The sequence below is a fragment of the Polypterus senegalus genome, chromosome 4 (genome assembly GCF_016835505.1).
Source record: "Polypterus senegalus isolate Bchr_013 chromosome 4, ASM1683550v1, whole genome shotgun sequence".
Lineage (NCBI taxonomy): Eukaryota > Metazoa > Chordata > Cladistia > Polypteriformes > Polypteridae > Polypterus > Polypterus senegalus.
The window spans coordinates 99,736,625-99,753,593 of NC_053157.1; the positions used below are offsets into that span (position 1 = coordinate 99,736,625).

The 16,969-nt window shown below is 40.4% G+C and overlaps 1 protein-coding gene across 2 annotated transcripts in view; it reads left to right on the forward strand.

Annotated features, from left to right (window-relative positions):
- The window catches only part of vldlr (very low density lipoprotein receptor), a 258,783-nt gene that overhangs the window by 181,467 nt on the left and 60,347 nt on the right, over window positions 1-16,969 (forward strand). For both annotated transcript variants that reach the window (XM_039751092.1, XM_039751091.1), the window contains exon 15: window positions 4,905-5,054. In XM_039751092.1, coding sequence (XP_039607026.1) covers window positions 4,905-5,054 — 150 coding nt within the window. The remainder of the gene's footprint in view (window positions 1-4,904; window positions 5,055-16,969) is intronic.

Sequence of the window (16,969 nt, forward strand, 5' to 3'; positions counted from 1 at the left end):
TTTTGACACTACATGATGACATTCAGCTGAAGTATGGGAATCATGGACAGTTTTGGAACTTACTCAGAGGAAAAGTACCCAAACATGAGGAAATGTGCTACCTCCTTGACTGGATTATTCGGCTCTACTTATTTATGCGAGTCTGCTTTTTCCCACATGAAGATTATTAAATCCAAATACTGTAGTGACCATAAATGAATTTAACTGTTATTGTGCCATAATGGTTATTCAGTTATGTAAGGTACAAGAACATATATTTTATGTATAAAGTATAATATATGTATATCCTTTTTTTTTTTTTTTTAATGTAGGTAGATCATTTTGACCTGGTCATTTTAAAAGTAACTCGCAAGCCGAAAGTGTGGGCACCCCTGTTCTACATCATCGCGAGACACTCGGTGTCCATTCTTTCGTCTCGCAGGACTCAGGCCACAAAGATTCTCAGTGCTCAAGTAGTATTATCTGGTAGTGAGGTGCCTAAAATATTAGAGGGTAAATATACCGTCATTTGGGATATATACATTTCATGTGTGTTCCGTGTCATCAATCTATGTAAATGCATCACTAAAACAAGTTTTTCATATTTTAGTAGTTGACAAAATTTTGACAAGTGTATGTGTGAAGGCTGAAGTCCAAATTTCAAACACTTTCACAAAAGGTGCAAGTATAACAAAACAAGTGCACTTTTATTCAAGAATATAACCGAAGAAAAAGTTGTTTTAGGGTAAGCTGCTTACATGACTGCTTGGGTGGTGTAGAATTAAGAATTGCAGACTTGTAATCAAGAGGTTGCTCATTCGTTCAATTCCTGGGTCCACCAATTGTCGTTTTGAATAGTGAGCTGCTATTTTCATTACAATGTTACATAATATTTTATATGAATCTAACAGCTGGTGTGAATGTGTGGTACTTGTAAATGTTAGCTGGCCCCCTTTTTATTCTATGTCACGTTCCCGCTACAATCCCCTAAACAACACCACCCCGATCTGACGATCTCAGGTTTTATTGGAAACTGAGAATAACTGGATGCGAGTGGTGTTTTGAGACCAAGGAACTGGAAATTCTCTGATCTAGAGGATTAAAAGCTGACACACAAACGCTGGTGAATCATGCCGCCTTAGTATCTCATTGTCACTTGAATTTTTTTATTTAGCACCTTATGGTTCATTATGTAAAGGCCACACTGACAAAAAAAAATGTATGTGTGTATGTATAATTCATTATGACCTATATAGTACATTTTCAGAAAACATTGTAGCACTGATGCAACCGTATTCATATTATTCATTTTTCATTTGAATAACTTCATACAGTTGTAGTCACTGACCACATTTGTTCCCCACCCAACCCCCGATCTTGCCCAATTTTCACATTTTGGCGCATGCAAAGGAAAAAAAATAGTACAGAGGGTCTGTTCCAAGCTGTATACATGGTTGCAGCGTGAATGTGACTGATAGAATAAAAATTGGGGGGTGGGGATACTAACCTTTACAAGTATCATGCATTTACACTGGCCGTTACAAATTCAAATCAAATATATGTTTTTATTATATAATAGTAATAGCAGCTCACTGCACAAAATGATTATTGATGGACCTGGGAATTAACCAGCGACCTCTTGATTAATAGTAACTCTTACCGCTTCACCAACCAAGTAGTTAAGTCCGCAGCTTACCCTAAGCCAACTTCTTTTTATTAAGTTTTGTTCTTCAATAAAAATGCACTGGTTTTGTTATACTTGCACCTTTTTGTGAAAATGCAATGGCTAAACTTCATTGTGGGCCACCTTTACTCTGAACATTCTAAATTACCCAGCCATTAATTAGATGTTAAGATGCAGTTGGCTTTGATTGTGCTTTATAGCAAGGCCTCTCTGCTCACTAAAGGATCTTGCATCTTTAAGTACTACTTTGATATGCTGACTGACCTTGAATTAAATTTGTAATAGTGTCTTCATACATCCAGCATTTCGATCAGATTTTGTTAATAACACCTGTATGACTGTGACGATGTGGGTTCAGCTCCACGCTCCTATCGCTGTTTAGGAGCCCTTCAATCCAACACCGTCAATAATGTCACCGAGATGAGCTAAACAGTGAGACAACATTTGAGCAAGGGGATGGCACAAAAAGTGTAGAAGTGCTTTTATTAAAGAGTCAATCAAAAACAGTGTTCAAATAAAGTGCAGTGCTTCAAACTTCTTCATTAAATAAATAATCCCATAAAAGAAATGTGGAGGTTAAAAAGCAATACACAAAAAAAACAATCCTTTAAAACGAGGTTAAAACATCCAACAGGAAACAGTCTATAAACAAGCCCGGTGCCTTCTTTTTAAACTAGCGTATCTCCTGCTTCACCAAACTGGGCCCCACAACAAGGGAGACGCGCGCTCTCTCTCTGCAGCTGACCTTTGTGCCTGCCTCTGCTGTCAGTTGCCTTACCGATCCTTGGCTCCGGTCGGCTCCTCCGGACAGCGACTTGGGAATTCCCTACGACCAGGTGTTGGCCAAATACCCAGGCTGCCTTCAGCTGCCTGCAAGCATTCTCTCGCTCACTCTCCTGCACCGTCTTGCACGCACTCTCTCCTCATGTGCTTCCTGGTACAATCTCCATTATTTCTTTCTCTGATATTTCTTTTTCTCGTTCTTTTCAGATCCTCTTCCACTTCCCAAACACCTCGCGCTTCTTTTATACAGCGAGGGGCCATAGCAGCTGCAGCACATTAGCCACGGGAACAATCACGGATGTGGGCAGTTCCTCACCTGTGCACTTGGTGAGAAACGCCCACACCGCAGATAGCCCCATGGCTTGCTATGGCCCAACGCCCTCTCGCTAAGCCACCGCGAGAGCGGTGATTATTTATTTAAAAAAATGGCCTTTACTAAGCGAGCTGTGGACCTGCTATACCCCAATGACCAAGGTTATAAACTGTAGCTGACATGTGATTTAATCAGATAGTAAGGTGTACAGAAGTCTATTGAGATTAAGAAAATAGTAACTTTTTCCTTGAGGCAGCTGGAATCCTGTGTACAATTGGCTATCTAGTAGGTGCAATAATGGTGCCCTGTGACAAGAACAGAGGGGAATATCTCAAATTAAAAAAGCATACTGATAGCAGCCATCCATTCTGTGCTCATTTTGCTCTGCTTTTCACAAAGTGCTGACCACCTCTCATGTTTGTGAACTAATGTTGAAAATAATTATAATGGAGGCACTACTTTTGGTAGCTCATATTGAGTGAAATCAGGAACTATTCAAATTAGTTCACTTTTCTACATTGTGATATAGCCATACTATAAAATTAAAACAAAAAAAAGAAAATTCATGGTAATCAAAAAGCCAAAACAAGTCTTTACACTTGTTAAATGTATTAGAGAATCATACTGTATGTACAGAAGTACGGAGACCCTTTAATCTGTACTTTGAAGCACTTTTGGCAGTGTGAACATCCTTCTGTTATCTTGGCTTTGACTCTAAAGTTTGCTACACATGCTTTTGTGGATCTTCAGCTGTTATCTGCAGAGCCTCTCAAGCTCAGTCAGGATGAATAGCTGGTGTGAATATACTTATCTCCAGAGATATTCAATATGGTTCAACTCCCAGGTACTGCCTGTGCTGGTCACAGACACTTGTCCTGAAGTCACCCCTACATTGCCTTGGTTTTGTATCAGTTTTGTGTTGGAAGCTAGAGCATCACCCCAACCTGAGGGTCTTGAGCACTGCAGAGTATGGTTCATTCAAGGATCTCTGTGTACTTTCATCTTTCAGTGGATTCCAGACCCTCCTGCTTTCCTCCAAATGAAGCGTTTTGGCTTGAATGGCCAACTTAATCCAGATTTCATCAGACCGGAATCCTGAAAGACCATTTAGGATGGAAGTCTAGATATTCTCCTGTCATGCTGTTTGTAACATTTGCAACATTACATTAAAGTGTTCTACTAGGGATGCTTTAATTTTTTTTTTAATTTGTGTAGTGCTTTTCTCACTACTCAAAGCACTTTACATACATAGTAAGTGGGAAGTCACTAAAACAACCACCAGTGTGTAGCATCCACCTGGATGTTGCAACGGGAGCCATTTTGTGCCAGTACGCTCTCCACATATTACCTGTTGGGTGACGAAGGATGAGAGAGAGTTCCCCAATTAGAAACTGGATGATTAGTGGGCCAGAATGACAAGGTCATGATGGGCTGTTTAGACAGGACATCAGGATACACCCTACTCTGTAAGACTCCCTTGTCTGACCACAGAGTCAGAACCTCTGTTTTACGGCTCATCCAAAGGACAGTGCTATTTTGACAGGGGTGTTCCCGTCCCTGCCCTGGGGCATTGGAATCCACATTCCGACTCTGGTGTAGGTGCCCCCTGCTGGCCATGCCAACATCCGCAGCATCCAGCAGCAACCCATGCTTTTCCTGGTTGATCTTCCATCCAAGTACTGGCTTGGCCCAAACATGGTTATCTTCAGGTTGATTCATTGTTCTGAAGTGCATGTGGTATAACTCCTTAATCCAGAATAACTAAGGGTTATTAAAGCATTTAAAAACACCGTTGCAATTAGCTTATGTTCAAAGTTTACATAGTCATATTTTAAGCAATTAAGCTTTGAAAATGCAGCCTGAAAATAATAAGTGGGATGCTTTTATTACCCCTGGCCATCATACTGTCCAAAAAGATGAATTTTCCAAATCCCATGTATGAACCATTGACTTATTAAACCGTTACACCTATCTGACAAAAATAAACAGGGTAGTCAATTGTTTTGTCCTGTTGTCTTAAATGTTTAGATTTAAGTGTATCAAGGTAAATTTTTTTTTTAATTTTAAAACAATATATTGAAGCACTCAAATGAAATGTCTGTTAAGCATGTGGTTATATTAAGCAACTGTGTTTTGTTTCTTAAGGGAAAAACTGGTGTAATGAGAAGGCTTTCAATGGAGGATGTGAATTCTTGTGTTTACCTGCCCCCCAGATAAATGCTCATTCTCCAAAATATACATGTGTTTGTCCATCTGATGCAGAGCTAGATTCTTCAGGAGAAAAGTGTAAAAAAGGCAAGTAACCTACAATGTGTTTTAAATAGAGGGGTAGGAAATGGTTTGCTCTCATGCATAGTGTTTGCCTAATTTAAATAGAGGTTAACTTTTTTTGGTGGTTTTTAGCTTTTATAGTTTTAACTATATATCTCTTGATCTATCTGAAAGTTAAGCATGTTTCATTTCAAAATTCTATGCGTAACGGTCATAACTGAATACTACTTAAGTACATATTTATGTCCATGGCCTGCAGCTCGGTCACCGTGTGAGGCGGAGTTGCATCGCCACGCCTCCCACATAATTGACTGCCTGCCCATATAAGGCCGTCCGTCGGCAGCAATCCAAGCGGTTAGAAAACAGTAAAAAGGAGGCATGTCAGACGTCGTGCTACATTTTCTGATGCAGCTAGACGGAAACAATTTTGTGACGCTGCCGCCAAATACTTGCAGAATCCACAAGTTAATAGACACACTGTCGCTAAATACTCACAGGCAAATCCACAACTTAATACTGGGAATGCCTGTTAAACATCTTAGATTCGCAAGTACTGATTTGGGTAGTGAACACTTTGATGAATTAAACCTGTTATCTTTACAAGGGCTGACAAACACGGAATGTAACTTGAACACAACCCATCCTCCAAGTACGAACCTGATTGAAAGAAATAATGATAATCAAATCCTTGATGATGGCAACACTCATAACAGTCACAAAACAATTACATTGACAATCATGTTACGTTATTTTTAAAATGTTTCTTTTTTCATAACTTCAACACACTACTTCTCCGCTGCGAAGTGTGGGTATTTGGCTAGAAAATATATATATTGTATGTATGTGTGTATGTAATCCTGATGCTCTGTGTAGAAGTCTGGCAGGATTATGTAACCAGCAAAGTCTGGTAGATATCATTCATTTTTAAGCAAGTATGCTTTAAACACTTTTTTTTTTTTTTTTAAATGGAGAATGTTACTTCAGGAATGTGGTTGTATACTAAACAAGTTATTTTAATTCTATACCAGAGATGGGGAGACAGCAAAAAGGCAAAAACTAGTAGCATTCAATAAATGTTTAATCAGACATTATAGTCTACTATTTGCTTTCAGCACAGTAAATTTAACATTGTTAAATGTCTGTGACCCAACCTGGTTATTTCAGGTGTGATGGGGTAATGCTATAGGATGTACCTAATCTGTGTGGTGATCAGTCTCTTAAGAAACTAGTATCACACCATAGGTGGCCTTGGTGATTTGTATTCTTTCTAGTTATCTTCTTTCCTCACAATACTTGAACATTTCAAAGCTTTTAACACTAGAATCCCTGAAGCCTACGAAAAAGTCATAATCCCAGTCCACCTTAAATTCCTTTTCGCCTCTCCATCGTCACTTTGCAAATGTGTCGATCAGCACAAGCAGCCTGCTATTCCATCCCCTGCTACCAACACAGCTGAAGTTCACCCAGCTCAAGTCTACTTATCTGGGTGAGAGGTGCATTGAATTGTATAGGGTAAATAATATTAGAGAGACATGCATTTCATATGTTTTCTGTGTCTAACACAATCTGGGTAAATGTAGGATAATACGAGATGCGAGGCAAGAAATGTTGAAAACACAAACAGAATTTTTCTTCATGTGTTAGTAAAAATACGAAGACTGAAGTCCAAATATCAAACACTTTCACAAAAGGTATAACAAAACAAGTATGCCTTATTCAATTTACATGTTGCTCTCCATATGTAAACACCAAAGTCCATTTATCACATTGCATGGGTAGGTTAGAGGTGAGAATGAATCCTTATAAATCAAGAGGTTGCAGGTTCAATCCGTTTTGATTAGTGAGCTGCTATTACATAACACACACATTTGATTTGAGTATAATACCTATACATTTTTGCCTCTTGTAAAAGGTGTTGTTTTTTTTATTTCCTCTCAGCCGTGTTCACATGGTACATCAAACTTGACACTCCCTCTCTGAGTTGGAGTTTATCTCCATTCTTTTCACAAGTAAGTTTTGCTACTTGTATATTTAAAAAAAAAAAATTTTTTTTTTTACATTTTCTGCAAGAGTCACTTTGTCGTCAAAATGCAAGTGCCACTTACTGATAGTGGTCACAACAAATAGTTCTGAGCAGGCATCGACCACAGCACCAACTGTGGCCATTGCTGCTCTTGTGAAAAGAATGGAAATAAACGCCATCCACAGAGTGGGAGGAGCAAGTTCGTTGTACCATGTGAATGTGACAGAGAAAAAACAAACTTTTACAACCAGCAAAAATTTACAATGGGTGTCAGACTCAAATCAAATGGTTTTTTATCTTTTTATAGCAGTCACTACTCAAAACAGAAAATGCAGAGATCTGGGTTCGGACCCACAACCTCTTGATTTACTGTAGAAGCAGTCATTCTTGCCTCTAACCCATCCATGCAATTGATAAAAGGACTTCAGTGTTTACATACTGACAGCAACATGTAAATTGAATAATTTCTTTGGTTATATTCTTGAATAAAGGCGTACTTGTTTATACCTTTTGTAAAAGTGTTTGATATTTGGACTTTAGTCTTTACACAAATTTTTGCTATAACATGAAAACATTGTTCCAGTTGTTTTTATTTCTTGCCTTGCATTTCCTATTATCCTACATTTGCCCAGATCATTGTAGATGCAGAACACACATGAAATGTACGTTTTCCAAAGATGTACTCTATACAATTCAAGACCCCTCACACCCAGATAAGCAGACTTGAGCTGGGAGAACTTCAGCTGCATTGGCAGGGTGGGGTGTGGTTATTTTGCAGGGGGATGGGATAGTAGGCTGTTTGCAGCGTTTAGGTTTTCTAGTGTTAAGGGCCAAGGTGAACACCCTAGCCCTCTGTCTGTCTAGTGTCCTCTGACAGACCAGGCTCGCATGTGTAATGGTCAAGTATCTCACTCTTAAGCAAGTGGAAAGTCTAGGAAAAATTTGGCTGCTTAAGGTTTTGATTTTTCTCTAAATCATTCTATTCTGTAGAAGTACAGCTCATTTTCCTTTGTAAGCTTGTCTTCTGTTGGCTACTAACACTTCCTCTTTGAGGTTAAAATTACTGCTTTTACATAAACCTAAAGTTCAAGTAAAATAGTAAAGGTCACAGTTCAAGTAAAATAGTAAAGGTCACAGTTCAAGTAAAATAGTAAAGGTCACAGTTCAATGAATGCACTTATTATCCAAAATATTCTTTTAAAAAGCAACTTGTAAAGAGAAATAAAACACTAAACTTCATGATTACTTCTACACTGTAAAATCCTATCCAATACACTGTGTTACAACAGTGTTCAGTTAACACTAGAAACCCTGAATCCTAAGAAGAAACTCTTTAATCTTAAATTCCTTCGAATCTCTAGTGTCTCTCACCGCCGCAGTCAACTCAAGCAAACAAGTCTTCCAGCCCAAGTCTAGTTTTTCGGTATAAGGTGCATGGAGTTGTATAGGGTAAATAATATATTATTTGGAATATCTGCATTTCATGTTTTCTGTGTCTACAACAATCTGTAAATGTAGGATGACAGGAAATACGAGAAATGCAAGAAATGTTGAACAAATACCTAAAAAAAAACCTTTGCTATAGTACTTAAACAATTTTGACATGTAGTGTATAATGTGTGAAGACTGAAGTCCAAATATCAAACCCCTTCACAAAAGGTACTTGTATAACAAATCTACGTTGTAGAGGTAGGTCTAAAGCCCTCTGTAGAAAGTTAACCTGGAAAATATCACAAACTAAAGTACATCACATTGAGTTCTTGCTGTTTACAGTGGTGTTTGTTTAAAAAAAAAAAAAATTGCTCTAAAAGGTTTTGGTTGCTGCTAAAGAAACGTGTGGGGAATTAAAAAAAAAATATTTTTCTTTTATAGCAAAAGGAACAGGGTATTGGGGGAGGTTCTTGTACCTATACTTGTACCAATACTTATCTGTATTAGAACTAGCATGGAGGAGGCAGGGTAGAAAGCAGCAGTAACTGATATTGGCATCCATAAGTAAATAACTGGGCCATAACAGTAATTCCTTAGTTTACGGAATGCAGCTGACTTCAAAGCAATAAAGGGGAAGGCTCAGCGGCAGCTTTAAGACACCCAGTCAAGCACAAGGGGCTGTAGGAGCAGATGAAATAAGAAATTAACTAGCTGCCAATATACACTAAGCAAGTTTTATTTGCTTGTTTTAGACTGAACAGTTCTTGGTGATCAAGAGGTAGAACAGTTCAGCAGACGACCGCATAAGGGTTTATTAAGGGGGAATACGAACATTTCCGAGTGGGAAGCTTTTAAGTAAGGAATGAGGATCAAACTTAGGAGAACAGACAGGAAAGTAAAGTTAAACCTCCTAGAAGGACAAACCGCAGGCAGCTGAGAGGGAGAACAATACAGGAGCTTAAGGGGACAGAAGGTATAAAATAGCTGTAGCAGTTCTTGTTGCCATTTTAGTTAATTTTAAAGAAAAAAAATCCTAATTACTAATTCTGAATCAAATTTTAATAATGAGGCCAGTGTAATGCAAGTCCTTTTGGGTGTTGGACTTCTTAGATGATGGCTTGGAGGAGCCAGCTGTCTGTGTGGGCTACATCTGCAGGAGATGCCAACTGATACAGCACCTTGAGCACAGGGTTACTGAACTGGAGGAGGAGATGGCTGGCCTGCATTGTTGAATTGGCTGACCTGACCCAGGTGTCTTTTAGAGAGAGTGTGCACCCCTAAGGTGGTGCGGGAGTAGATTACAGACTAGACAGGTGGAAAAAGGTGGGGGCACAACAACCAGGGGCATCATTCCCAGAATTTGTGTCAAAACGTTATCAGGTCCTTGAGGAGCTGTACAGTGTCTCTGATTCTGAGGTGGTAGTTGGGAATGAGGAGCCCCGACAGGCCCCCTCAGAATCGGATCCCAGAAAGAAGTAGCGATAGTTGGGGAACTCCAATCTTTAGCGGGATTGAAATGCAGGTGTGTTCCAGAGATAATCTTGCACAGGTGGGGAACACCCTGGAAGGGTGGATAGGCTCTTGGCCAGAGCGGGAGTGGATGCAGTTGTCCATGTTGGAACAAATGACATACATAAGGGTAGTCTAGAAGTTCTGTGGTCCAAATTCAGAGTTAGGTACCTGGCTGAGTAGAGGAACTTAGAAGGTAGTCTTAAGTTCTGACTCTGTCATATGCCAGTCCTGGTAAAATTGAGGAGATTAGAAGTCTTAACACATGGCTCAAATGTTGATGCAGGGTAGAAGGGTATGGTTTATGGGGCATTGGGACTCCTTTTAGAACAGATGGGACCTGTTCTGCCGTAACGGGTTACATCTGAAAAGGAGGGGCACCAATGTATTGGGGAAGCATATGAGTAGGATAGTCGGTTTGTTTAAACAAGGGAATGGGGTGGGTGGAGAGGCAGGGAGTTTAGGACAGGCCAGGTTTAGATCTGTACGTGGAGGAACAAACGGTGTAGAAATAATGTGTACTAATGTAAATTTTAATCCAACATTTAAATATAGGAGTAACATATTAAAAATAGCTTGTCTTAATGCTAGAAGTGTCAAAAATAAGGTAAGAGAGTTGGAGCTGTATGTAGCAGAGCATAATTATAATATAGCAATAACGGAAACCTGGCTAAATAGCTAAGATGGGGATGAGTGTAACAGAGGGATACACGTAGTTTTAGCAAGGATAGACAGAGCAGAAAAGGTGAGGTTTGTCAAACAATTTAAATGCAAGTCCTCTTCAGTTGGACGATGAATTCCATCTTAGTGAGGACGTGTGGCTTTGCCTGGAATACATTAGTGAAAGAGGTTTTATTTTATGTGTGTTTATAGACCACCCAATTCTGACAGTAATTTCAACACCTCTTCTTTTTTAGTAATATCAAAAAGCAAGTTTACAGGGAGATGATCATGGTGGACTAAATTATCCAAATATCTGGGATAACCTTGAAGATAGAGGAGCACTTGATTAGGGGTTTTTAGAAATCTGTAACTGTTTAACGCAGTATGTCAAAGCACCAACACAAGGTGAAATTTGACTGGATTTAGTATTTTCTGGTAATTAAGATAGAATTGAGGGTTTTAGAGATGATTGAACTACTAGGGTCAAGTGACCAATTCCCAGTTTTTTGTAAGAGTGTGGATGCAAAGACCAAAAATTTTAAGCTTAACTTTGGTAGGGCAAATTTTGAGTAAAGGCGACAGTCTAAGGAGGATAGACTTGGGATAAGCTTACGTGTGAGAGAAACCGCTTTATAAGGCATTTAAGACTAATGACTGCAAAGTGTTTTGCAAAGCGTATGAGATTATGAGAGCAACCATTAAGGAGGAAATCTTGTAGGCTAAAAGATAGTTGGAGAGGAATATAGCAGATAAGGCAAAAGACCCTAAGAGATTGTTTTAGTTTTTTAGTAGTAAAAAGTAAAGGAGGAGTGTGAAGTGCATCGGGGATAGTAAAAGGTGCAGACTGTGAAATAGCAGATGCCCTAAACTTGCATTTTTCTGAGGTCTTCACAAGTGAGGAAGTGGATAACCTCCCAGAGGAAAACTGGATTCTAAGGAGGTACTGAGTGATTTGGAAATTGTACAGGGAGAGGTACTGCTCAGATTAAATTGGCTGAAATCAAGCAAATCACCAGGACCAGATATGTACCCACAAGTTCTTAAGGATGTTAACGAGTATGTATATTAACCCTTGAAACATTTATAAGAAGTCACTGTGCACTGGAGAGATTCTGAAGGACTGGTAAGTGGCAAAAACCATCCTTTTTATATAAAAAGGGTGACAGGGCAGATCCCAGGATCTGTAGGCCAGTAAGCTTAACATATGCATCACATGAAGATTAATGGAAGGAATTAAGGATAAAATTGAGCAGCACGTGGCAAGAACATAAGTTTTTTTGAAACAGTCGGTATGGGTTCAGAAGTGGGAGGTTGTGTTTTAAAAACATGCTGGAATTCTTTAAGGAGGCACTAGAAGGATATGATCAAAGTGGAGCATATATTTATCTTGACTTTCAGAAAGCATTTGATAAGGTGCTAAATGAGAGGTTGGGCATCAAGCTAAAAAAATGGGAGTTCAGAGTGTTTTTAGAAGCGTGCAGAATTGGCTCAGACACAGGAAGCAGAGGGTGATGGTGCGAGGAACCTTATTAGAACAGGCTGATAAGAGTGGTGTTCCACAGGGGTCAGTTCTAGGGCTTCTAATATTTTGAATATATATGAATGATATAAATAAAAATATAGGTAACAATCTAGTGAAGTTTGCTGCTGATACCTAGATAGGTGAATTATCAGATAATTTGGAATCTGTTATTACAGATTAACTTGGATAGCATACAGGCTTGGGCAGATTTGTGGCAGATGAAGTTAAATGGAAATTATTACATGTAGGCAGTAAAAATGTTAGGTTTGAATACACAATGGGCAATCTGAAAATCGCCAGTATACCTTATGAGCAGGATTTAAGAGTCACAGTGGACTCTAACCTATCAACTTCCCAACAGTGTTCAAAAGCCATTGAGAAGACGGTGTTAGGTTATTTAGCACAATGTGTGGAGTAGAAGTCCAATGTGGTTATGCTTAAACTATAACACACTGGTGAGGCTTCACCAGGAGTACTGTGTGCAGTTTTGTTCTGTCTACAAAAATACACATGTGGCTATATGTCAGAACCTCAGAATTTTGGTATCTTCATGTGCATTTTGTAATATCTCCTATTATGCTTTTTTTGCTGCTTGCCACTCATGTACTCCACCCCATCCTCCCATCTCGCCACCTCTGCTGTGCTGCTTTTCTACTACTATCAGATAAGTATGGCTCTCTACTATGCTAAAATACTCTCATGACAAACTCCTTCATATTAAACAGTTTGTCCAGAGCAAATGGTCAGACTGTAATGTCTTAAGACAATGGTGTTGTGCAGCACCCTAAATATTTACATTTACGAGTGAAAAGTTCACTGGCAGCATTTGCTCAGAAATATGCCTTCCTATTCAGGGCTTTGGAAATAGGAGTGTCACTGTGCCAAATCTGCAATATGTTAAAATAAACTCTGGTCATGGATCTGTGCACAACGAACCCACATCGGCTAATGTTGCATTGTTTAACTCAATATTTCTTACTCGCAAAGCACTGATGCTATCGGAATTCATTGCATACTCAAGCATTGACTTGCTATGCTTAACAGAAAATTGGCAAAAACCAAATGATTTTACATCTGTCACGGAGGTGACCCCACCCGGATACATTCACTTCATGGAGCCTCACAGCTCAAGACAAGGCGGGGGAGTCGCAGCAATTGGTAAATCGAAGTTAAACATCAAAAGAATCCCCCCATTGACGGTCCATTGTCTTTAGAGTGTCTGGCTTTTAAGATAATAACAAAATTTGGTCCTGTCTCGCTTTTTGTCCATCATCCCTTAAAATACAATGCTTTTATTATTCTCAGCTAATTGAATTATTAACCCACTTAAGTGCACTTTCCCAGAGTCGTCATTCTTGGCGATTTCAACATCCATATTGACATAACTACATGTAAACTGAGAAATGAGTTCCTATCCTTACTGGACTGTTTTGACTTGGTGCAACATGTTGATTTTCCCACCCACTCTGATGTCATATACTGGACCTGATCTGTACATCTGGATTATCTGTCGACAACACTTACAGCAGTGATTTGGGACTCACTGACAATAAAGCAGTGCTTTTCACTGTCTCATTACCTCTCCCTCCTCTTACCTGTAAACACCAAATTAAAAAATGATCTGTTCTTGCTGGATCCATTTTTGATCTTTTTTGTCTTCCCCTATTTCATCAACACTAGATAGTCTCTTGTTGACCACTATAACTCAGCCCTTCATTCAGCACTCGATAAAACAGCTCCTTTAAAACATAAGGAGGTTTCCTTTAAGCATTCAACTCTATGGTGTAATTCAGAGCTACAATCTATGAAAGCAGCTGACCAACGCCTTGAGAGAATGTCGTGTACAACTGGCCTCACTGTTCACATCCAGGCTTTCTCTGACCATCAAGGGGCTAACAGGGATGCACTAACTGCAGCCAAGAACACACATTATGGCAGAATAATAGAAAGTGGCCATGGCAACCTAAGTTTTGTTCTCTGTAGTTACATTACTTCAACCTGCATCTGGCCCAATTACCTCCTCTGCTGAAATCTGTGAAAAATTCCTCCATTTTTCCATAATAAAATTAAGGATCTAAATAATTCAAGTAACGAGTCCATCATCCATTTATATCCTTCCCTGTCTTCCCACTCCATCCAGCTCCTTATTTAAATTCTCAGCAGTCACATCTTCTTTTGTTAATGACCTGCTTTGTAAGATGAGGCCAACTACTCTTGTATTGGAACCCAATTCCCACCACACTTCTTAAATCCTGCCTTCATGCCATAATCCCGACTGTTAGAACAATAATCAATACATCCCTTGACACTGAGTTTGTGCCAGCCACTTTTAAAATCGCTTATGTAACCCCCATGTTAGTCTGGTCATGATGGTGAAGATCTTAATAATTTTCGGCCTATTTCTCACTTTTTCTGTCAAAAGTTCTTGAGCATGTTGTAGCCTCTCAGCTCACCAATTGCTTAACCTCTAATAATTTGATGGAACAGTTTGTCTGGTTTGAGGGTGAAGCATAGCTGGGAAACTGCTCTTTAGGCAGCCAATGATTTGCTTATGGCAGCAGACAAACCAGCATATTAATTCTGTGAGACCTCAGTGCAGCATTTGACACTGTCAGACATGACTTTATACTCTCCAGCATGGAGAACATGCTGGGTATCTCTGGCACTGCCCTCCAGTAGTTCATATCCTATCTGACTGATAGGCAAGAGTTTGTTAGTCTTGGATAGATAGATAGATACTTTATTAATCCCAAGGGGAAATTCACATAATCCAGCAGCAGTATACTGATACAAGAAACAATATTAAATTAAATAGTAATAAAATGAAAAAATTAAAATAAAATTAATGTTAGCATTTACTCCCGGGTGGAATTGAAGAGTCGCATAGTGTGGGGAGGAACGATCTCCTCAGTCTGTCAGTGGAGCAGGACAGTGACAAAAGTCTGTCACTGAAGCTACTCCTCTGCCTGGAGATGACACTGTTAAGTGGATGCAGTGGATTCTTCATGATTGACAGGAGTTTGCTTAGTGCCCGTCGCTCTGCCACAGATGTTAAACTGTCCAACTTTAATCCTACAATGGAGCCTGCCTTCTTAACAAGTTTGTCCAGGCGTGAGGCGTCTTTCATCTTTATGCTGCCACCCCAGCACACCACCACGTAGAAGAGGGCACTCGCCACAACCGTCTGGTAGAACATCTGCAGCATCTTACTGCAGATGTTGAAGGATGCCAACCTTCTCAGAAAGTATAGTCTGCTCTGAGCTTTCTTACATAGAGCATCAGTATTGGCAGTCCAGTCCAATTTGTCATCCAGCTGTACTCCCAGATATTTATAGGTCTGCACCCTCTGCACACAGTCACCTCTGATGATCACAGGGTCCATGAGGGGCCTGGGCCTCCTAAAATCCACCACCAGCTCCTTGGTCTTGCTGGTGTTAAGGTGTAAGTGGTTTGAGTCGCACCATTTAACAAAGTCTTTGATTAACTTTCTGTACTCCTCCTCCTGCCCACTCCTGATGCAGCCCACAATAGCAGTGTCATCAGCGAACTTTTGCACGTGGCAGGACTCGAGTCATATTGGAAGTCTGATGTATATAGATTGAACAGGACCGAGAAAGTACAGTCCCCTCGGTGCCCTGTATTGCTGCACACAATGTCAGACCTGCAGTTCCCAAGACGCACATATTGAGGTCTGTCTGTAAGATAGTCCACAATCCATGCCACAGGTGTGAATCTACTCCCATCTCAGTCAGCTTATCCCTAAGGAGCAGAGGTTGGATGGTGTTGAAGGCGCTAGAGAAGTCCAAAACATAATTCTTACAGCACCACTGCCTCTGTCCAGGTGGGAGAGGGATCGTGTAGCATATAGATGATGGCATCCTCCGCTCCCACCTTCTCCTGGTATGCGAACTGCAGAGGGTCGAGGGCGGCGGACCTGTGGCCTCAGGTGGTGAAGCAGCAGCCGCTCCATGGTCTTCATCAGATGTGACGTCAGAGCAACAGGCCGGAAGTCATTCAGCTCACTAGGACGTGATACCTTTGGGACAGGAGTGATACAAGATGTTTTCCAAAGCTTTGGGACTCTCCCTGTTCCAGGCTCAGGTTGAAGATGCGCTGTAGAGGACTCCCCAGTTCCAACGCACAGGCCTTCAGCAATCGTGGCGATACACCATCTGGACCCGCTGCTTTGCTGGCACAAAGTCTTTTCAGCTCTCTGCTCACCTGGGCTGCTGTAATTGTGGGTGGGGATGTCTCACCTATGCTGGTATCAGCAGAAGGATGGTTGGAGGATGCAGTACTCGAGGTGAGAGTGGGTTACTGTGATCAAACCTATTAAAGAAGTTGTTCATTTGGTTTGCTCTCCACGTCTGTCTCGATGGCGGCACCCGCTTGAGCTGCAGCCAGTGATAATCTTCATCCCATCCCACACTTCCTTCATGCTGTTGTTCTGCAACTTCTGCTCCAGCTTTCTCCTGTACTGCTCTTTCACGCCCTGAGCTGGACTCGAGTTCCTTCTGCACGCACTTCAGCTCATGCTTATCACCACCTTTAAAAGCCCTTTTCTTCTGGTTCAAAAGGCCCTTGATGTCACTTGTAATCCATGGCTTGTTGTTAGCATAGCAGCATACTGTTCTTACTGGAACTACAATGTCCATACAGAAGTTGATGTAATCAGTTGTGCATTCAACAGCCTCTTCAATGTTCTCACTATGTGACCCAGCAATATATCCCAGTCTGTAGTTCCAAAGCAGTCTCTCAGAGCCTGCTCTGCCTCAGGGACCACTTCCTGAA